Genomic DNA, 22,640 nt, shown 5'->3' on the forward strand with positions numbered 1-22,640 from the left:
GTTATAAGATTATACTTTCATCGATCAAATCATACTCCGCTAATCATTAGAACATAATATCAATCATTTCAGGTAGATTTAGTATTATATATTTAAAATTTGTGAATCTAAAGGATTAAAGTAAAGAAAATAATATAATATTTCGAGAAGCCACTTATTCAGCATTGATAGTGATAGTTTTCTAATAAAAAAAGAAGCTAAAATGAGATACATCAAACTAAAAGTAACCAATAAATTTTGGATTTTTTTTTTTTTTAAGAGCATGCATTTTCCACATGATCCACCTTGCACATTTAGCATGGGTTTTGGATGATAAACATTAATTTCAAATCAAGGAATCATTTTAATTTGTTTTTTCTTGGGGTGGGGGTCTCGAATTGCTTTTCTAGGATGCAATGTTCCAATTAATGTTGGCTCAACCTTATCAATTAAGCATAACAGAATCTTGAACAGTAGAAGTATTGTAATCTATTACTAATTAATGTTAATCAACTTTAGGTATAGTAAAGCCAAAAATTAAAGCTAATTAACTACTCCGTATAATATAATCTATGATAGATTTATAATAGTAGTTAATTATGTGACATAGATCTTGCATGATCTAAATGCAATTCATGTCTATATGGGCCCTCTTGAATTAAATAATTGTTTGCAGTTTATCTATATGTAATTTTTAATAATTAAATTATAATCCCACTTGGTGTATGAGCAGAATTGCCTAATTACATTCTTAATCACTAGGTCTCCTTTATTAATTAGCTAAATTAATTAATTAACTGAGAGAGAGAGAGAGTGAGAGAGACTGTCATTTTGGATTAAACATAAATTCAATGAACTTGGAGTGATTCCTTATTCTCCATCCTATGATGATGTGATGGTATATAGAGAAAAAAAATGTCATATTTTGTAGGGAGTAAAGAAATTTTAGGATGTTTTATGGTAGGGTTTTAATTGGAAGTGAATGCAAATACAATGAACTTGGAGTGATTCTATATTTGTCTTGTGATGATGTAGTATGATTGAGAAAAATGTCTAAAATATGTTTCTACAAGGATGATCACGTTCATTTTTCTTCTTAGGTTGTGTTTAGTTATTAAGTATCAAAGAGATTGAATAAAAACATACAATTCAAATCCTTAAAAAAAATGTTACACTGATATTGATCGCACCCTTTATAGTAAGACTATAATTCAAGAGTCTCATTCGGACTCTATTCAATTTTTATTTTTATTTTTTATGGGATCAACATGATGGGGTACCCACAAGGCCTAGTGACCTCTCACAACAACTCTTTTGGATCTTACATCGCTCAGACGGTTATACTATCATGATCCCATTTAGATTCTTTATGAATCGTAGTTATTGATCGACATCATCTTTTTTTACTCTAATCCTAGTGGATTTATCTATTTTAAGAGGATCAAAAACTTTACATTAGTGTCAATCTGAAAACAAGGAGAAGAGACATCAATAACTGCAGACCTGAATTCAATTTACATTTATATTTGAACGAGTAAAAAAGTCATTTTTTTAAAGAAAAATTAAGTGGATAGTTATATGTTTAATTTAATTGTTGAAGGGGTCACCATCCTGATAGTTAAAGCAAGAAATTAAAGGGTGCATTCACCTGGATGCAATTATCAACCAAAAAAATGACGTGCAGTGATTAAATCCAAAAAGTGGTTAAGTGTATTTGGTCACCTTTTTGGGTGCACACACGACAATCTTTAGTCTTTCTACCATTCACATTGACCAATTCGACTTCAATCCTTTTTCTGGAAGATTATATTCATTCTTCCAAAAATATAGAAATTTACTGTCCATTAAAAAAAGTGTTACGATTGAGTTTTGCACATTTTCTCTGTGGCTTTATGTTGGAATTTCTAGCATAAACTGACATCTAAGTAGTTATTTGTGGTATAAATATATGTGGAGTTTATTTTCAATTTAGGTCGGGTCAAAGTAGATTCAAGTTCTTCACAGTGAGACGAAGAGATTGATACATTGTACGCTCAAAGTAGACTCATTCGAGACTCTCTCTCGCGCGTAGGGGTGAAGTGGCTGGCCTTGCAGGCATATGTTATACCAAATTTATTTTCGAGGGTACTGCTCGGAGTACCAGAGTTAATTCCAATTTAAAAATTGACTGGCCTTGCGAGCTATCTTATGTCAAATTTTTGTATAATTTTTTCAACTTAGAGTCACTGTGTGAAAGGTAAAACTTTAATTTGTTTACCATTCGATAGTGTAATTACTAGTTATCATTTGGACTATTAACTACTCAGCGGTGTTGACCACTGTCCTAGAAGTAAAACTTTATACGATATGTCTATAGAGAAACTAATAAATATGTAAGAAAAAAGGTCAAATAGGCCATCAAACTATAGCTCAAAAGTCAATTAGGCCTTCCAACTTTTTAAAGAAGCAATTACACCCCTGAACAATGTATTTTAATGCAATGAAGCCCAAATATAGGTAAATGACATGCTATCATAGGTCATTACAGATCCAGCCACTTTCCAGCATATTTTCAAGCAAAAAAGTGATCGGCGATCGTTCGCCGATAGCCGATCACGGAGAAGGCGACGCCTCCCGAAAAAGGCCACCACACTGGTGGCCTTCTAAAATGGAGAAGGCAATCGCCTTCTCCGTGACTGGTGACTGTTCGCTGGTCACTTTTTTACCTGAAAATATGTCGGAAAGTGGCCGGATTTGCAATGACCTATGATAGCAGGTCATTTACTTGTATTTGGACTTCACTGCATCAAAATGCATTATTCATAGATGTAATTACTTCTTTACAAAGTTGGATGAGCTAATTGACTTTTGAGCAATAGTTTGATGGCACATTTGACCTCTTTCACAAGAAAATAAAAATTCTCCACCCTATTGAAATTCCCTTTCTCACATTTTCCACACATTGCATCCCAATCGCACTAAAGATCTCGGAATGATTGCAGCACTCACTCGCATTAGTCCAATTTGCATTATAGCAACCAAGAAACTTCACTCATTGCAAAACATCTCTAAGTAGGCTTCCAAGATAGTTCGTACCACAAAGCATGTCAATGAAGAAATTCTCCCATAACGTAAATTGATTATTAGTTAATAATAATTATAAAAAGTTTAATAAGTAGAGTTTTCGTCTCATACGACTTCTCTAGTGATGAAGGTAATCTAATTCAGACTTAACTTGTCAAAAAATTTTCGTACAAAAACAATCTAATATTGATAAGAGAACAAATAACGAAACTTTACAACTTTTCTGTACACATTCACTTGCATAACATAAACAAGATTGGAGTACTCTTTGAGGCGTGCAATAATGTCTCCGATTTTGTACATGTTCACTTGCATTAGATTAACATATTAAACGAAAAGTCGAAAACTTTTTTACCTACACACAACTTTTTTACTTGTCACCAAGGTAAATATAACACAGAAGTATAAGGAACTTCACCTAACAGATCAACAATCTTACACTGTACATCTCATCTCACTAAAGATGGTAAAAAAAAAGTTTGAAACAGAATTCATGTCTTCATCTGAAACCATACCCAGATCCAATCCACAACAATGATCCAATGCTCTATCAACCCTAACTTCACTGTTTATTTATCAAACCTTCCTGTATTGTGGCTTGCGGGGAAGTTGTTTTGCGACTGAGGCTCCTTGGGTTTGTAAATCGTCCTGGAGGAAATCGGGTTGCCCTCTTTGATGGGCTGGAAGGTGTTACTACTCTTCGAGAACTGTGTGGCAGCTGCACGGGCGCCAGCTATTGCTGTAGCAAGACTCTCGGACCTGTTCGTTTCGGATGAACTGGGGCTGTTGGTGGCGGAAGAAGCAAGCGATCCCGGTTTCAAAGAGAAAGGATTCCGTGAATCCGGAAGGGGAAATTTCACGGGGAGTGGAGATGTAACCGGAGTGAGACCTCTCACTGCAGCCTCGTACACCTTCACGAATTTGAAATGCAATAACCGGTTAGAGGACACAGAGAGGGAATTCAAGAATTCAAGATTTCAAGAATTCAAGAATTCAAGGATGAAAATTGTTAGGAATCAGGGTGATATATACCTTCCTTTCCAAGTTATAAACTCCTTGGTTTCCTCGCATCTCAAATGGAATGATGAGTTTCTGCATTGGTCATAAAAGCAGTTTCTTATCGGATATAGAACCAAAGAAAATGCATTGTTGTATGATTATGATGGAGTTTGCAAACCTGTGGCTTCTCACAAAGCCAGCAAAAGTCGGTTTGTCCTTCCAGTCTCACCTGTAGACAAAAATCGTATGTGAATACAATATATACAAGATTACACCATCCCCGTTCATTATTATGTAATAAAATAGACGAATATTAGAGAGAATGAGGGTTTTACCCCTTCGGGAATCTCGTCCCAGCATACTAGCTCTTCACGTCTAACACACCCAACCACTTCAACACAACCTACACAAGGATAAAGTTATGGTAGGTTAGCTATATTTATTTTTGGTGTAAACCACAAGGTGGTCCGGGTCTTTCTCTGTCTGTTTAACGGTCCAGGTCCACCAGACTAATCCCCGTTCGCTCCAGGAGGCACGAGAGCTGGCCCAAGGGGAATCGTCACTTGTGGGAATCAAACCCGGGTTATCCCGGAATTCTCCCCCACAAAGAGAGCTCATTTGCCACTTGAGCTACCCCGTTGGGTTCGTAGGTTAGCTATATGCATGTGGTGTTAATCGAGAGTATCATATAACTGCATATAAACATCTCACGCAAATTATTTGACAAGCTCTAAAGCAACCCTACCCAAACCATTAAAGGAACATACGATCAAAGAAAATTGGATCCAAATCCAAGTAACAAATATCACCTAATCAAATCTTCCATGACATATACAGACATTTTAAACTACGGGTTTACATATACCTGTGATACAGGCTCGTTAGTTAGCCCCTAGTACCCCGTACCAATGTTTAGGGCTAAAGGTGACGAAATATCATCTCAATGCTTGAACAGACGTATTACTTTTTGGTAAGTTTACCAAGATTTGGGATCACTAATACATAATAACTATAGGTGCATAGCACCAAAGCCCTTGTAATTATAGAGACACGAGTTAAGAATTACTGAAACAAACTAAAGAATTTGGTACCTAGAAGTCTTGAGACGGGATAATGCTCCGGAAACTTGAGATCTGTTATGCCATTAACTGCATAAATCTCCCGGTAAAAGTCCTCCATTGCTCTGATAGTCTCTGGTTCTGGTACCTTACCGGCAGCATGAATCCAAAGTCGTCCTTCATAAATTTTAAAAAATAAAAACATACTTAGTTCATAAGGAATTAAATCTAGAAAGCCAAGAAAAAATATGTATTATCCATTGCTTTGACAACAAGTAAAGAAGAAACATAGAAGTTGAGGCTACATAATTTGTTAACAGTTAGTCCTGATGATAAATCAGGAATGCATTCTTCCTGAGCCATTTTGTTTGAGGACGTGAGTTGACAAAAATACTAGGAATCTCTTTTTGTTCTGTCTTCTTGTATACGATATGAAGAGAAGTGAAATTTCTCCGCTTTTTGTTAGCCATAATACAGAAAGGAAGAACCTTTTCAAAGAAGATTAAAAAAAAAAAAAAAACACTTCTCTGAACTGTGGCATATTAAAGTTAGATCATCCTCCGAACATCATATCTGAACTATAATTCCCAAGGAAGAATAGGTTCAAGAAAGATGTACGAATCACATAAAACAGAGCCGAATGTTCTAATCCAAGCCAGGAATTACAGTTCCAAAGCAAGAATAGGTTCAAAAAAGAACTACAAAGCAATGAAAATAGCATTAAACTGGATTGATTGGGATATTCACCTAATTGAAAAAAAAAAAACTAATCTCACATCCTCATCGTAATCTATTACCTCTAGTGCTTGCATTTTCATATGGTCATTCATTTAAAACTTTAAGCGCCTCTTTAGTTAAAGAAAAAAGCTTTCTACCGCCCAACAACACAATTAAAACTAGTAGCTAGCGTAATGGTCGAATTTCCAGTCAGTACTAATATGGTTCTACCAACTGGCGAAGTTGAGATTCAGTATAGGAAGCAGAATTTTACAGTGTGTCTAGAGATATTTTAAAGTCTCATCAAGCAACATCAATTAAAACTGCACATTTCATACACCATAGTAGTGACAGCTATCATTAACTAATGGAACATAACCAAAAAACAAGAAAAAGCCAAAACTTTCCACCAGCCGTCTACTATACCAAGCACTATATCCATTACTCAACATTCCACTATAATCACATTCAAGCTGAATTTAGAATCTAGCAGCACCTCACAAGTCACATCCAAATAAATCCAAATTCTGGGGACAATCCAGCCAAGTTGGTCAAGTTGCTGACTTAATATCCACAAGGTTACAAGATCAACTCCCAACTGGAAGGCCTATTGCCCTTCTTGAATTGAGCCAACTTATACTCGTTTACCTTCTTTTGCTCCTTTGCTGACTAGGGTTACAAGGCGGGCACAACCTCGGGTAGCCGGGTAGGGGCTGTTTTTTCCCTCCTCACTCAGAAATTCTAAAATCTTCTTTTTTTCTTCTTAGTTAGTGCTACTACATCACTCCTTTACCAACCATTAAAATTCTCCCCAAAAGAGAATACAAACACAGACTCAAAATTGCTGCAGCAACAGCACCCAGAAAACGATGTTAGAGAATTTAGTGCATATTTAACTAAAACATTAAAAAGACAAGATTTTTGGCTTGGAGACAACAGCAAAACCCCAATTCAACTGACCCCACGCATGGGAATAACACGATTTATGAGAAAAGGGAAAAAGGGAAAATTGGTAACAGAGAGAAAGAGAGAGAGAGAGATGAAAGAGCTAACCTCTAATGGGAGCAGGCCAAGATCTTCCTTCAATGCGCTTTATGCCATGAACAAGCAGAGAAGCCCAGGGCTGATGCATTGTCAGGCATGGGTTTCTGTAATTCCCACTGTTGCGTGCCATCACTGTCTGAATCTTTGCCTGTTCTGTTCTGAATCTCCGGTCTTTCTCCAGTTTTACGCACGCCAAAGAATCTTTTTCTGAGTCTTCTTTGTGAATTGGAAACTGCTATGTCCCTCCTGCCGAATTTAACACGGAGAATATATAGCCTTAACTTAGAGAGGTGAAAACTAAACCAAAACCCTCTGAGATTAGGTCACACGATTTTATTTTAATTCCCAATTTTCTGACTCATAATTTGAAAGATAATATTTTATTGAGCCCCTATATTTTGTTTCAAAGATTAATTGAGCCACGGCTCTTTATTTTATTTTATTTTTATTTTTTTTAATGTCCTATACTCCTATTCGTTAAAAAAAAAAATAGAGATATGTGGGATAATATAAGAAACACACGAGAAAAATGTACAACTATAAAGAATATAAATATGTGTTTATAAAATATTTTCTTTAGTTATGTATAAGTATTCATTGTTTAAGAAAATGATTTTGAAATGTTTTATGAGCTTTTGAGAGTTTTTTGGGGGGAAATGTTTTCAAAAATGCAGAAATGTTCACCTTATAATTTTTTTCGTAAATTATAATGCATTTGATAAAATTTTTTATTATTTTTTTGAACACTAACTTAAGAACTTCAGTAACCATTAAGTGGAAAGCAATTTACAATAAACTCCGGCGGATACTCATCCCAGCATAAAAGAGTATCTTGAGAAATACCTCTCACCGCAAGATAATCCACCACCGTATTTAATGATTGACGGATAAATTTAAATACACAAGAAGTAGATGAAGGAGCTAATACGATACATTCACTAATCCTAAGAATAATCTAATTGACAAGAAGAAAGAGCATTGCACAAGTTAAGACAATCAAAATGTACCACTACCTCCAAAATGCCACGATCCTTCAACCACGAAATGACCTCCCTGCACGCCATTGCTTCAGCAAGATAGGGATCATTGCAACATGGAAGTTTACCATTCATAGTTGCTAGAAAAGCACCATCCGAACTGCATACTACCATCCCATGTGCCGCAACATCACTTGTCGGTAGACCCATTGAACAAAAATATTTATTTTGTTCAATTGATTAGAAATGTAATAAATTGAAATAATAACCCCTTTACAAAAAGTAAATTTACATTTGAATTTCATCTAGTGTTAAAAATCAACCTAAGGGCTATTTGCCCCTAGGTTGAAGGGATTTCCTCATTACTTAGCTGTTAGGCGGCTGACTGACTAGTTGAACTAGGAGCTCAATTGGTCAAGTAAGTTGTGTAATTTTTTTAATTGATTTATTTCGCTGAAAATGATATAGTTTCGAGAAAACAAATTTAAACCCTAAATAAAGATGGAAATCGGCGCAAAGAAGTGAAGAACAACAAATTGCAAGCAAACTTAGAGTATCAAACTTACACCCAAAGCCCAAACATTGCCCCAACCAATCAATTATCAAAGTTGAACTGTCGGAGGACTATCGCCGCTCGCCATCAGTTCGCTCAACACACATGATATCCCAATCAATCGATCACCACCAAGAAAGTCAAGATGCCATCGCCTATTCACTTGTAGCCAATCAGCCATCATATCGGAGTTTCAGTCTCTTGCCCTTTGCCCCACTCAACTCAGCTCGTTGATGTCAATTCGTCACCTTTATCTTCTCGTCCTCACTCATCAATCAGATAATCAAATTTTCTTTTCAATTTTTATTTTTATTGTGATTTTTGAGTAAGAGGGGTTAGGGTTTTGAACTTTGTAATGAGTGTATGAGTTGTGGACTTTATGACAATTTCCATATTTGAGAATTGAATTGTGGCTATTAATCAATAGTATAAAGCTATAAATAAATAAATATTTGTTTCTTTATGTCCTATGCGTCGAATGAGTACCTAGCAGATTCTACAATACTGATTTTATCTCGTTATATTTGTATCAATATGAAAACCTTTCTAAATAAATAGGCGATTTATTTTTTTTATTATTATTTTTTGTGTGTATAACATTTGATATTTTTACAACTAGACTAGTTCAAATTTGGTCGGGATTGAGCATGTAGAATTAGATGATCAATTTGACATTAGAAAATAATTGGGGCAACATCGTGATTAGGTTAAAACTTTGAGGATTCAAAGCAAATTTTCATCCAATAGAAAGTAAAGGCAAAAGGAAAGACGACAACACAGTGTTGACTCCACTCCCTCTGAGAGTCTTTAACCATACCTCTCTCCCCCTCTCTCTCTCTCTCTCTCTCTCTCTCTCATAGTCTCATTTCTCAGCTCAGCCGCTGCTGCCCTCAGGACCGATAGACTCGAATGTTCTCATCTATCACCCAAAAAAAAGCCATTTTCACAAACCCAAAGCTTTCCATCTAAACGCCCTTGAAAAAAGTTAAAGTCTTTCACTCCCCTGAGATGCTAATCCGCCGCTCCACTCCACTTTATTCCCTCTTTCTTCTGCGCGCTGTTATTCCCCTTCCTCAATCTTGATCTATACACCCACACCCACCAGCTCATAATCTCTAAACATACACAGATACAGGAGGGATTTTATGGATTCCGTGGCTCTGGATGATATAATCAAGAGGTTGTTGGAGGTTAGGGGGAGACCCGGGAAGCAAGTGCAGCTCTCCGAGTCGGAGATCAGGCAGCTGTGTATGCAGTCCAAGGAGATTTTCTTGCACCAGCCTAATCTTCTTGAACTTGAGGCACCCATCAAGATCTGCGGTAGAGATTCTTAAATTTCCCCCTTTTTTTTTCTCCTTTCCTTTGGAAATTCTGTGGGTTGTTAGGAAATTAGCTTTCTGATGTGGGTTTGAATTGAAAATTGAATTTTTTGGAGCTGGATTTTGTTTGATGCTGCTGTTTCTGTTCTCTGATGCTTCAATTGAAAACAGTTTTTTACCCTTTTTTTTTAAAAAAAAATTTATTATTGTTATTATTAATTGATGCTAAGCTTGACTGGGTAGGTGCTTCTTTGAAGCTATTATTATCATATGTGAAATTATTGAAGCTATTTGTGTTGTTTGTATTAAACATGATTGTGGACTAACTCTTCCCTAAGAATGCACTAAGTTCTGAGATTATGTTTGATAGTCAAATTTTAGCTTTATTATGAAGGAAAAAAGAGCTGGAAGGCATCAACATAGTAACATATACTTGATGAATAAGAATAATCGTAAAAATGGTCTAACAATAGTTAATTGTGATTGTCAAAAGAAGCCTTCATTCATGCTTAGTATGATTGAGGTTTACTTTAATGCCTTGATTTTGCAATGTTTATAAAAGCTGTTAACTTTCTAAGTTATGGAGCTATTGTTCAATGATAAATTAGACAGTTTACGAGGCATACTTTTAGGAAGAGATTTTAAGAATAATCAATCTTCACCCACTGTGCTGGGAAAAGACATGAAAGACAAGTTTTCATGCTAAATAATCAAGTATTTAACTTTTCGTTTTTTTGCAGGGGATATTCATGGTCAGTATTCTGATCTACTCAGGCTCTTTGAATATGGCGGTTTACCTCCGAAATCTAACTACTTGTTCTTGGGCGATTATGTGGATCGTGGGAAGCAAAGTCTAGAAACAATATGCCTTCTGCTTGCTTATAAGATTAAGTATCCTGAAAACTTTTTCCTTCTGAGGGGCAACCATGAATGTGCTTCTGTTAATCGTATATATGGATTTTACGATGAGTGCAAACGGAGGTTCAATGTTCGGTTATGGAAAGTATTCACAGATTGTTTTAACTGCCTGCCTGTGGCAGCTCTGGTCGATGAAAAGATATTGTGCATGCACGGGGGACTTTCTCCCGATTTGCATGATTTGGATCAGATAAGAAGCCTACAACGACCTACAGATGTTCCAGAAACTGGTTTGCTTTGTGATCTATTGTGGTCTGATCCTAGTAAGGATGTAAAAGGGTGGGGGATGAACGATAGGGGAGTCTCCTACACTTTCGGGGCTGATAGAGTGACCGAGTTTCTCGAGAAACAAGATCTCGATCTTATTTGCCGTGCTCATCAGGTCTGCACATGTTACGTGTTTGTTTAACTTTAATTAAGGAGTAACCAACTTGGTTGGGGCGTGAGTGGCCGTGCACTCTCGTCCCTTAAGAGAGGTCGGGAGTTCAAACCCCCTCTCGTATGGAAAACCCAATCTGGCTAGCACTTCGCCCCTAAATTGGGGGCCGGCCCGTTGCGAATGAGGATTAATCTGAGTATGGTACGGGCTTAAAGGTGTCTCCTACAGTTAGGGTCAGCTCAGGACATCTCATGGTCTAATCAGTGTTGCAAAAATCGGGCCTAGGCGCTCTAGGCGGTCCCAAGCGCCTAGAGGGTAGCGATTTTTTCAACCTTGGGTCTAACCAAAAAAAAACTTTATTTAAGGAGTTCAATCGCCAATCTTATTGGTCTTTGTGTGTTACTGCAGGTCGTTGAAGATGGATACGAGTTTTTTGCAGACAGACAACTCGTGACGATATTCTCGGCTCCTAATTATTGCGGGGAGTTTGACAATGCTGGCGCCATGATGAGCGTTGACGAGACGTTGATGTGCTCTTTTCAAATATTAAAGCCCGCAGAGAAGAAGCCGAAGTTTGGATTCGGTAGCACAACAACCGCTAAACCGGGAACCCCTGCATCGAAAGCAAAGGTAGTCTTTTCTTCCGACTTTGTGTGTGCTCTTTGTGTGTTTATCTTGACACCACGGTTTCTTTGTTTGCAGTCGCTTCTTGGTAAGATAGGATGAACATAGTGAACGGAAGCGCGAGTGGATCCCGGGGAGTGAACATATGGGACAAATGGACAATGAGAATGAATGTCTCTCCTGGAGTGAAATCAGGAAGGCTGTAATAATTATTTTTTTTTCCCCCTTTTTTGTTTTACTTGTCTGTAAAAATATTAGCCAGTTGTGGTGGTTATGAGTTTAAAACTGGTTTCACTGACCCTTTTTAACTTGAAAAAGCAGAGGACTTATTTGCTGTAATCTGTTACTGTGGAACAATTTAGGTTAGCAATTGTGTCACTCTCTAATAATTGGTGACAATATTGAGAACAATGTCTTTTGGTGCTTTTATTTAAGTTGCTCTTTTCGGATAAATACTCAATGAAAGAATATCTTCCCGTGAGATTGTGAGACATAACATGAATGCACAGTCTACTACAGGAATGCACACAGACTAGAGTGTGTGCAATTTGTCTAACATGAGTGCACAATCTAGTGTTTGTGCATTCATGTTGAGTCTCACGTGAAGATGTTGTTTCACTGGAACATTAGCCGCTCTTTTTGTGTCTAATTCTTTAATAATTGTTACTTTCAACACGGCTGCTCTTCTGCTCTACTACGAGGTTAGGCTTCTCGTATACTATAGTTCAATATAGGCTTTTCCGTCACTTTTTTGTCGAAAATTTTGTTGGTCGGTCGCTGGTCACTTACCCTAGTGACATATGATAGCAGGTCATTAACATGTCCTAAATGAATTGTCGATGGGTGGAATTGCATATTTAAAAAGTTTAGGGGCTAATTCACTTTTAAGCTAAAGTTTGAGGGAGTATTTGACCCTTTTTCTCTTTATTTTTTGTTAGTAACAAGATTTTTAATGTAAAATTTATTGATTAATACTAAATAAATAATATTTTAAACATTATATTATTAATAATTTGGTTTGACATCATCATCATCTGAACTAATCTGTAAAATTAGATGGATAGAATAATTACATATATTGACCTTAGAGCATTGACTTAATAGATTGCAATAATTTACGATATTAACTAAGTACTGCTTAGCACGATTGCACCATATGTACCGCGGAGTAAAACATTATCCTCAGTTACATTTTATTTACTTTAGGATAAATGTCAAAAAGTCATTGAACTATTTATGAAAGTATAATTAAATACTCGAACTAGAAAAATTTTTAATTAAACACTTGAACATAGAAAAAAGTATAATTTTAACCTGTTATTGCAAGTAATTCCCAAGTTAAAGATAATTGGAATGCTACATCATTTTGATGACTTTGATGCTCAATTCACATAATAATAATAATAATAATTTATTAAAAATTAAATACTTTGAATTTTTTCTAAAAAGCTTGTGGTGAAACTTTAAATTTTACTATAATAATAATAATAATAAATTATTATTATTATTATTATTATTATTATTATTATTATTATTATTATTATTATTATTATAAAAATTAAAATATTTTTAAAAAAAGTTTGGCAGCCAACTGTCATGGCATCGCCAACCAAGCTTTTTAAAAAGATTTTTAAAAAAAAATATTTTAATATAAATTATTATTATTATTATTATTATTATTATTATTATTATTATTATTATTATTATTATTATTATTATTAGAAAATTGAAAGAACACAGTATTTTTAATAGCCGAAAATCGTGAATTTTTAGCATGGATCACCCATGCTCCAACTAATACAATACACAAATAAATAAAATCATTTTGGACCGGATTGGAGATCGATATTTCCAGAATCTGATGAGGTAATTTGACAAGTCAGAAAATGTTGAATCCCTCCCCTCCTCACCAATTAAGTTTACCAAAAACAGCCAGAAGGTGATAAATTTAATCTAATTTGGGGAAAAATATCTTGCATGTAGTATTTGATTTAAACCTTAATGTAAAGATTAAAAAATCTCTTATCTGACTTTCAAATAATATAAAGAGTAGGGTGACACTAGTTTGGCGTGTATGATGCAACATTGCAACTTCATTATTCTAAATTAATCTTAAATTAATGTAATCATGTCCCACTTGTTGATTATTGCAACAACAAATTATATATCCTTAATTAGCTTGTGCAATAGTAATAATTCAAGCAAAAAAAATAAAATAAAAAATACATGCATGTGTTGAATAGTGCCAATTGACATCGATGATGGAATATATCAATCTTTAGTGCTTTTGTTCTGGAGACTGGTGGATAAAGTAAACTGTTGAATATGTATCAAACAACCTACAGGTCCCTAAATGCTTTATGCTTGTATGCTGATGCATACAATAAGGTCAAATCAATGCCTCATTTTCCCCTGCAGTCTACGGTTGCTAGCAAAACAAAACTTATAAACTTATTTTGAGTTAGTTCACTAGTTGAGAGCTGTGATGAGTCTGGTGTTACTATATGATTATTTGATTATTTGATGGATGGGGTAAAAGAAATGATGGACGATTAACAAAAGATGTACACAACAATAACTTAATGATTTATTATCCCATTTTGGCAATAATATATATATATATGTGAATTTAAAATACATGGTTAGTTGGTGCAAGCTAGGAGTTGACATTTTTGGTGTACATGAAAGTACGTAGAATAAGTTGACATTGGGGAAGGAGGTGATCGAGCAAAAGATTGTGTAAAAACTTGAAGTTGTTTAAATAACAATATATAGGTATATGCCGGAATTATGCCGGAGAAGATTCCTGCAACTGGATAGGATGCATGTCAACGGATCGGAGACAAATAACTTGCATGCCCTATATATACTCATCACCTTCAATTCAATTCAATGCATATATCCTTCTCCTCTCTTCTTCTCTTTCCAAGTTGTCAACACGCAACATGTACGTAGAGGTGTAACTCAGTCAAGTTATTCGGGCTTGATTGCATTATTGTGGAGTCGAGCTTGAGCTCTAGTAGTTAAAGTAATGAATCAGTCGAACTTGAGCACTAGTAGCTAAAGTCCGAGTCAGATTCAAATATCTTAATACTTGCTTTCAGCAACTTGCAAACAGGGGCGGATCCAGCATGGGGACAGCTGCTCCCACTCACCCCACTCTCACCCCATATATATATATATATATATATATATATATATATATATATATATATATGTATAGTACAAGTTTTAGTATAAATATAATAAAATAGATAAAAATTAATAAAAGATGACTAGATTAAGTGGCAAGGTGTGTTTTATCACAAATTAGAGCTTGATCGAACTCGAGCTGAGCTAAATTTGTATATGTATATGCTTTTGAATTCATATATATATATATATATATATATATATATATATATATATATATATATATATATATATATATATATGTTAATTGGATTGAGTAAAATGCAGGGGGAGATCAAGGAATCAAGAAAGTAGGATATGGCAGGAGAACAACTTCAAGTGCTTAATGCACTTGATGTCGCCAAAACTCAACTCTACCATTTCACGGCGATCGTCATCGCCGGAATGGGCTTCTTCACCGACGCCTACGATCTTTTCAGCATTTCTCTGGTTACCCGCCTTCTCGGCCGCATATACTACACGAAACCGGGCGCTCTGAAGCCCGGGACGCTCCCGCCGGTGGTGGCGTCCTCCGTCACCGGCGTGGCTCTCGTCGGAACCCTAGCCGGGCAGCTCTTCTTCGGGTGGCTCGGGGACAAGATGGGCCGGAAAAGAGTCTACGGCGTAACCCTAGTTCTCATGGTGGTTTGTTCTCTGGCGTCGGGGTTTTCGTTTGGGAACACTCCGAAAGGCGTAATGGCGACTCTTTGTTTCTTTAGGTTTTGGCTGGGCTTCGGCATCGGCGGCGACTACCCTCTCTCCGCCACGATCATGTCGGAGTACGCTAATAAAAAAACCAGAGGGGCGTTCATCGCCGCGGTTTTCGCCATGCAGGGCTTCGGGATCTTGGTCAGCGGCATTGTCGCTCTGATCGTCTCCGTCGCCTTCGACCACGCGTTCGACGCGCCGCCGTACGAAGTCAACCCCGCCGCCTCCACCGTCCCGCAGGCCGACTACGTCTGGCGTATAGTCCTCATGTTCGGCGCCTTCCCCGCCGGCCTCACCTACTACTGGCGCATGAAGATGCCGGAAACCGCCCGGTACACCGCCCTGGTCGCGAAAAACGCCAAGCAGGCGGCGCAAGATATGGCCGGCGTGTTGAACGTGGAGTTGGAGGCGGAAGAGGAGAAAGTTGTGAAGATTGTAGAAAGTTCTTCCAACTCTTACGGATTATTCTCCATGGAATTCGCCCGCCGCCATGGCCTCCATTTGCTCGGTACAACGTCCACGTGGTTTCTCCTCGATATCGCGTTTTACAGGTTACAAGCATCATATTTATATTCTTAAAAATAATTTTTACACAAAATAGTAAGAAAAATATTATGATTCTGTTTGGCAAACCTAGCTGAAAAGCTATAAGTTAAGAACTGAAAGCTGAAAAAGGAGTTGAAAGTTAAAAAGCTATAAGTTTGGAACTGAAAACTAAAGAGGTATAAGGTATCGTTCTAAAATAAGCTCTTACTTTAAGCTAGGAGCTTATTTTGAGAACATTATCAAACAAAACTTATATAGCTTATTAGTAGCTTAAAATAAGCTATAAGCTCCTAAATAAGCTTTGCCAAACAGAGCAGACAACCACAAAATTTGTAGATACTTGTATTGGAAGAAAAAAATTAGCTTATCAAAGCCTGCCACATCATGGACTAAAATTAAGGGAGTAAGATTTATGAGTACATGTAATTGAACTCAAATAGTAATTAAGCCCTGAAACTTTTAAAATGTGTAATTAAACACTTGAATATTGCATTTTACAGCCAAAACCTTTTCCAGAAAGACGTGTTTAGTTCAATAGAATGGATCCCGCCGGCGAAGGAAATGAACGCAGTTTATGAAGTTTTCCGGGTGGCGAAAGCCCAGACGTTGATCGCCTTGTTTAGTACAGTGCCGGGATATTGGTTCACCGTTTTTCTGATCGACGTTATGGGTCGGTTTTGGATCCAACTGATGGGATTTTTCTTCATGACGGCGTTCATGTTCGGCCTGGCATTCCCGTATTACTACTGGAGAGATCACAGCAAAATCGGCTTCGTCGTCATGTACTCTTTCACGTTTTTCTTCGCCAATTTCGGGCCCAACGCCACCACGTTCGTCGTCCCGGCGGAGATCTTTCCGGCGAGGCTGAGGTCGACGTGCCACGGGATATCCGCGGCGGCCGGGAAGGCCGGGGCGATCGTCGGAGCCTACGGGTTCTTGTACGCGGCGCAGCCGAAGGACAAGACGAAGACCGACGCCGGATACCCGCCGGGGATCGGAATAAAAAATGCTCTCATCGTTTTGGGTTGTATTAACGCGCTGGGGTTGTTGTGTACTTTCTTGGTGCCGGAGCCGAAGGGGAAATCGCTTGAGGAGTTGTCCGGCGAGAACCAGGAGGATACTCCGGCGCCGCCGCGGGCTGGCGGTTCTGCTCACCGGACGGCGCCGGATGCTTAAATATTGTTTTTGAAAAAAAATGTGTTGTATGGAAGTTTTTGTGATTAATTTGAAAGTGTTTGTATGATGTACTGCTTTGAATGTCAATAAACAAATAAACAAGACAACAAGTATAGTTGACTTAAGTTATTTACTACGGAGTATTATTATTTTTTTAATATTATTTAATTTAATATTAGTAAAAAAAATATTTAAAAATTAAAGAAAAATGGGCTAAATAGATTACTGAACTAGAGACCAAAATCCAATTAAACCACTGAACCAAAAAAGGAGTTCAAATAGGCTATTAAACCGAAGACTAAAGTCCAATTCAGTCACTGAACTAAAAAAAAGTTCAATTTTTTTTTTTTTGTCATATAATCGGTTGTTTCAAGTTCATGAAGGTTAAATATATAAAAGTTGTTGACATATGATGTGAAAATATTTTATTTATTTTATTGATTGCTGTTGGCATAAAATCTCATCAACTGCTCAAAATTAGCCTCCATTAACTTGGAACAACTGGTTATATATGAAGAAAAATGAATGACTTTTGAATGTTTAGTGTGATAATTGAACTTTTTTTTTAAAGGTCAGTGGCTCAATTGAGATTTGCTTTCTGGTTCAATGACCTATTTAAAGTTTGAACTCTTTTTTGGTTCATTACTTAATTGGACTTTGATTTTTAGTTCACTTGCCTATATATTTGTTGTTTTTTTTTTTTTCAAAATTAAATTACAATTTTATATTGAACACAATAAATTGAGGTTAAAAAAATTGATTTGAACATAAAATAGTAAATATATATGATGGAAATCAGAGAAATAGAATAAAAGTTGGAAATGAAAGCAAATAAATTCTCTACTGCCATGATATCTCCCTAAAGTTAATATATGCAAGCAAGCTGAGCTACCTTCCAACGCAAATAAATTCTCACCCGTGACACTACTGGTCCAGTCCAAATTAAACGGATTTATTTAATTTTGACTTATTGATTATATATATCATGGTATGTTCTTAATTATTTTGAATTTTAAAATATATTTTATAGTTTGTCCTTGTTTTGGTCAGCATGCATGTTTATTCTGAAGCAAATTCTGGACCCATAAAGTCTGAATGGATGACAGTGTATTATATTGTAGTGTATGTATTTGAGATATATATAGAGGATTTGAACATGGAAGACCCATGATGTTACATGCGGTTTTGTTTCTGTGAAATCGATAAAACCTTCCTTCATCTCTCTTTTTGTTTTTCCAGCGTCCTATCTATTCATGAAAACTACCATTGTACCAATTGGGAACAATGAAAAGTACCATTGTTGTCGTTTAAACCCCACTTTTGTTGTTTCACATGCCTCTGTTTTTCTTTTTCTTTATTTAAATTTATTTTCACCATTTGTTTTGAAAAGCCATTTTCTTAACCCTTTCCTTAAATTTACGAAAAAGTTAGTAGTGGCTATTGAAATTAGCCTTGTAACTTTAGTCAGATCAGACAAAATACTATAAAGAATGAAGTAAATCAGCTTAGTTAATCTGTTCAAATCAAGAAGATTACTAAACATCTCACGTAATGAATCAAAACTTGAAATATTGTGTTTACCAAGTCGATCATTTGTCAAATCAACTCAGTTGGATTGTTCCTTTTTGAATGACGACCCACTATCCCTGAGTATACACTGAACAAATCCCACCTTGCAATATTAAGCAAAGGACGGCTATGATATTAACCAGCTTATGTTGCCTATAGTTGAACGTCTCATACCAAAAGACTAATAAATGATAAATCAAAATTGAAACTTGTTGTAACCCTTTGCTGTGTCCTTGGAGATCCATATATATTTTCTTGTTTTAACATTAATATTTAAGGTTCTTGTCTTCTTGAAGGTATTGTTACTTGTTAGTTTCTCCTTTTGTTGCCGGAGTTTTGAGGAGTGGCAGCCATGGCCGGAGATCAACTGAGAGTTCTGGACGCACTTGATGTTGCCAGAACACAATGGTACCATTTCACTGCAATTGTGATTGCCGGAATGGGGTTCTTCACCGACGCATACGACCTTTTCTGCATTTCTCTGGTCACCAAATTGCTCGGCCGGATTTACTACCACGTCGACGGCGCACCGAAACCCGGCAGTTTGCCGCCCAAGGTTTCCGCCGCCGTCAACGGCGTCGCCCTCTGCGGCACGCTGGCGGGGCAGCTGTTTTTCGGGTGGCTGGGGGATAAAATGGGGCGGAAGAAAGTTTACGGCTTGACGCTTATGCTAATGGTGATTTGCTCCATCGCTTCCGGGCTGTCGTTCGGGCATAGCTCGAAAGGAGTTATGGCGACTCTTTGCTTTTTCCGGTTCTGGCTGGGGTTCGGGATCGGCGGCGACTACCCGCTGTCGGCGACGATAATGTCGGAGTACGCGAACAAGAAGACGAGGGGAGCGTTCATCGCCGCCGTGTTCGCGATGCAGGGGTTCGGGATCCTCGCCGGCGGAGTGGTGGCGATCGTCGTCTCGGCGGCGTTCAAGGCGGCGTTTCCGGCACCGACCTATCAGGAAAACGGTTTAGCTTCCACCGTCCCGGAGGCCGATTATATCTGGCGGATAATTCTCATGTTTGGCGCGTTCCCCGCCGCGCTGACGTATTACTGGCGGATGAAGATGCCGGAAACCGCCCGTTACACGGCCTTAGTGGCCAAGAACGCCAAACAGGCGGCTTCCGACATGTCCAAAGTTCTGCAGGTTATATTTTAAAATTTATTTCTCTATATTTTTCTTTTTTTAGTAGCAAGACAAACTCACTCTGTGTCAATTCAAACTAAGAAAGTTAATAAACTCTTTTCGCTAGAGTTGAACTTGTAATGATTACTGAATCAATAAAGTAACCAACCAGGTAAACTACACTAGCTTAAACCAAAAAGGTCAATATGCCGTTGCCATTAGGAGTTGAAGTAACCTTATGTTACCAAGTCAAGCTCGATCAATCAGGTGAAATGTGTCGGCTTAAGTCAAAATAGTGAATAGGACACTTTCCCCAAGAATCGAATTGTAACTCTGTGTTACCAAATCAATAATTCGATCAATTGGGTAAACCTTATCTACTCAAATCAAGAATGACAATAAATTGACCGCACGAGCTTAACTCAATAGTTCAGTAGGTGTATTTGGAAAACAGACCAATATTCAGATCTGGTCACGACAATGTGAAGATTATGTCTAAAGTGGACAGATCCCTTGTACGCACCAGTATTTGGTTCTGAATGCTGAACCGATTAAACTATTGAATCACTATAATTTACATTCTCCTTAAATATTCAGGTCCGAGTCCGAGTGTGGGTCCTTGGGTTGAGGAATAATGACAATAAGTCCCATATTTTGAAAATCAAATTTGTAAGAGTGATTACTATAAAAAGTTTGACCAATTTACTTAGAGTTGCACTAATTTATGCAGGTGGAAATCGTAGCAGATGGAGAGAAAGCCGAGAAGATTTCACAAGTATCCGGCAACGATTTCGGGTTATTTTCCGGGGAATTTCTCCGGCGTCACGGGCTCCATTTACTGGGAACAACGAGCACGTGGTTCTTGCTAGACATCGCTTTCTACAGCCAACAGCTTTTCCAGAAAGATATATTCAGAGCAATCGGATGGATTCCCAATCCGGAGACGATGAACGCCGTTGAAGAAGTTTTCAGGATCGCCAGAGCCCAAACGCTGATCGCCGTTTGCAGCACCGTGCCGGGGTACTGGTTCACGGTGGCGCTAATCGACAAAACCGGACGATTCGCCATCCAACTAATGGGATTCTTCTTCATGACAGTGTTCATGTTCGCTCTAGCCATTCCTTACGATCACTGGACGCATAAAGAGAACAGGATAGGGTTCGTGAAAATGTACTCCCTGACGTTCTTCTTCGCCAACTTCGGCCCGAACGCCACGACTTTCGTCGTCCCGGCGGAGATTTTCCCGGCGAGGTTGCGGTCTACGTGCCACGGGATGTCCGCGGCGGCGGGGAAGGCCGGGGCCATCGTCGGAGCGTTCGGGTTCTTGTACGCTGCGCAGAACACGGATCCGGCGAAGACGGACGCCGGATACCCGCCGGGGATCGGCGTACGGAACTCTCTCCTCGTTCTGGGCTGCATTAACTTCTTGGGGATGGTGTTTACGTTGCTGGTGCCGGAATCCAAAGGGAAATCGCTGGAAGAGATGTCGAGGGAGAATGAAGGAGAAGAAGGAAGTGTTGAAACAGAGATGAGAACTCAGGGAGGCCATGAAATTCGAACCGTTCCGGTTTAACCTACCCGGAACCATTTTTAGCAAAAGAGAACTATTAAATTTCTTTAGATCAATTGATTAGTTAAGTTATGCTTGGAAGAGTTGATTCAATTTAATTTTGTAGTCATGTTTTTGGATTTTTTTTTTCTTCAGAAATTAAGTTGGTGTATTGAAAAGGAGAGATTCTCAATAATATACAACTAAATTTGGGCTACTCCACTTTGACAAAATGGCACTTGTTTGAGTCCAATTTGTAACACCAATTGTCGAATTTAAGACGTTTGGGTGCTTGCATATTTGATAGGCCAACACCACCTTTGTTTATTGCCTCTAGTTCGGCCTTATATACAAACCAAATTTTGGGATTACTTCTACTACATGTATTCCCAAATTCTACTCATATTTTCATCATGTGGATCACAGAAAAAGTATACATCAAGAATTTGTGAGGGGGTGTAGAAGTTAGGAGTAAGAAATGAGAGTCTATGTAGTATTTCTCTTTTGAGATACTTCTTGGAACAGTGTAGGAATCGACTCTCCGGTCCTACAATCATTATACCATCAACCTTTAGTAGATAAAATATGAACATTTATCCATGGTCCATAGTATAATACGCCTCAGTCCTACTAGATAAATGTGTGATGGATTAGATATAGATGGTTTCATATTCGATTTCGATCTATTTAATTGAACTCAATTAAAGTAGTCGATCTAAATTCAATATGGAGTAAAACTTGATAGACACTTATTTTATTCTAGAAGTTATTCATGGGAAGTACATCTGAAAGAACTTGTCCGAAATCATTTTTCTTATTACTATGGTATTTTAAAATATCACCATTGTAATTATTACCCTTGATATGAGGGATTTACTTTCCATACTCAAATCCTTAATTGGTAATTTGAAATGTATAAATAAGGAGGACAATCTTCCTTTTCTCAAAGCAATAATAGTGGTATCCTATTTTCATGGTTAAAAAAATATAGGCGCTCGGGAGCGCCTAGATTGGCAATTAATCAGCACTTAGACTCTCATTATTTTTTATTTTTTAAAAATTTGTTAAAATTTTTTAAAAAATTTTAGCCTTGATAATTATAAAGTATTTATTTCGCTCAAAACGATATGGTTGTGAATGAAATAACTCATTTAAAAAAGAAAGAATAGGCAGC

At 37.4% G+C, this 22,640-nt stretch overlaps 4 protein-coding genes across 5 annotated transcripts; 3 read left to right on the top strand and 1 right to left on the bottom strand.

The window, feature by feature from the left end:
* Nucleotides 1–3,369: 3,369 nt before the first annotated feature.
* On the bottom strand, nucleotides 3,370–7,179 carry LOC109175835 (activating signal cointegrator 1). 2 transcript variants are annotated; one of them, XM_019325197.1, is made up of 7 exons: nucleotides 6,870–7,179; nucleotides 5,133–5,276; nucleotides 4,377–4,444; nucleotides 4,220–4,270; nucleotides 4,075–4,134; nucleotides 3,598–3,953; nucleotides 3,370–3,552 (listed from the first exon to the last, which is right to left on the bottom strand). In XM_019325197.1, the coding sequence occupies exons 1-6, from the start codon at nucleotides 6,988–6,990 to the stop codon at nucleotides 3,612–3,614; spliced, it is 786 nt and encodes a 261-aa protein (XP_019180742.1). In that variant the 5' UTR covers nucleotides 6,991–7,179; the 3' UTR covers nucleotides 3,370–3,552; nucleotides 3,598–3,611. The 2 variants fall into 2 exon arrangements, with proteins under 2 accessions (XP_019180742.1, XP_019180741.1); XM_019325196.1 differs by having other exon boundaries at nucleotides 3,370–3,953.
* Nucleotides 7,180–9,175: 1,996 nt separating this feature from the next.
* LOC109175833 (serine/threonine-protein phosphatase PP1-like) lies at nucleotides 9,176–12,059 on the top strand. Its single transcript, XM_019325193.1, has 4 exons — nucleotides 9,176–9,710; nucleotides 10,450–11,009; nucleotides 11,415–11,636; nucleotides 11,709–12,059. The coding sequence occupies exons 1-4, from the start codon at nucleotides 9,536–9,538 to the stop codon at nucleotides 11,730–11,732; spliced, it is 981 nt and encodes a 326-aa protein (XP_019180738.1). The 5' UTR covers nucleotides 9,176–9,535; the 3' UTR covers nucleotides 11,733–12,059.
* A 2,303-nt stretch (nucleotides 12,060–14,362) lies between these two features.
* LOC109175832 (probable inorganic phosphate transporter 1-3) lies at nucleotides 14,363–17,360 on the top strand. Its single transcript, XM_019325192.1, has 3 exons — nucleotides 14,363–14,577; nucleotides 15,090–16,060; nucleotides 16,556–17,360. The coding sequence occupies exons 2-3, from the start codon at nucleotides 15,120–15,122 to the stop codon at nucleotides 17,229–17,231; spliced, it is 1,617 nt and encodes a 538-aa protein (XP_019180737.1). The 5' UTR covers nucleotides 14,363–14,577; nucleotides 15,090–15,119; the 3' UTR covers nucleotides 17,232–17,360.
* A 1,680-nt stretch (nucleotides 17,361–19,040) lies between these two features.
* LOC109175831 (inorganic phosphate transporter 1-4-like) lies at nucleotides 19,041–21,602 on the top strand. Its single transcript, XM_019325191.1, has 2 exons — nucleotides 19,041–19,938; nucleotides 20,648–21,602. The coding sequence occupies exons 1-2, from the start codon at nucleotides 19,153–19,155 to the stop codon at nucleotides 21,488–21,490; spliced, it is 1,629 nt and encodes a 542-aa protein (XP_019180736.1). The 5' UTR covers nucleotides 19,041–19,152; the 3' UTR covers nucleotides 21,491–21,602.
* Nucleotides 21,603–22,640: the final 1,038 nt, after the last annotated feature.

The sequence above is a fragment of the Ipomoea nil genome, unplaced genomic scaffold, assembly GCF_001879475.1.
Source record: "Ipomoea nil cultivar Tokyo-kokei standard unplaced genomic scaffold, Asagao_1.1 scaffold0688, whole genome shotgun sequence".
NCBI lineage: Eukaryota > Viridiplantae > Streptophyta > Magnoliopsida > Solanales > Convolvulaceae > Ipomoea > Ipomoea nil.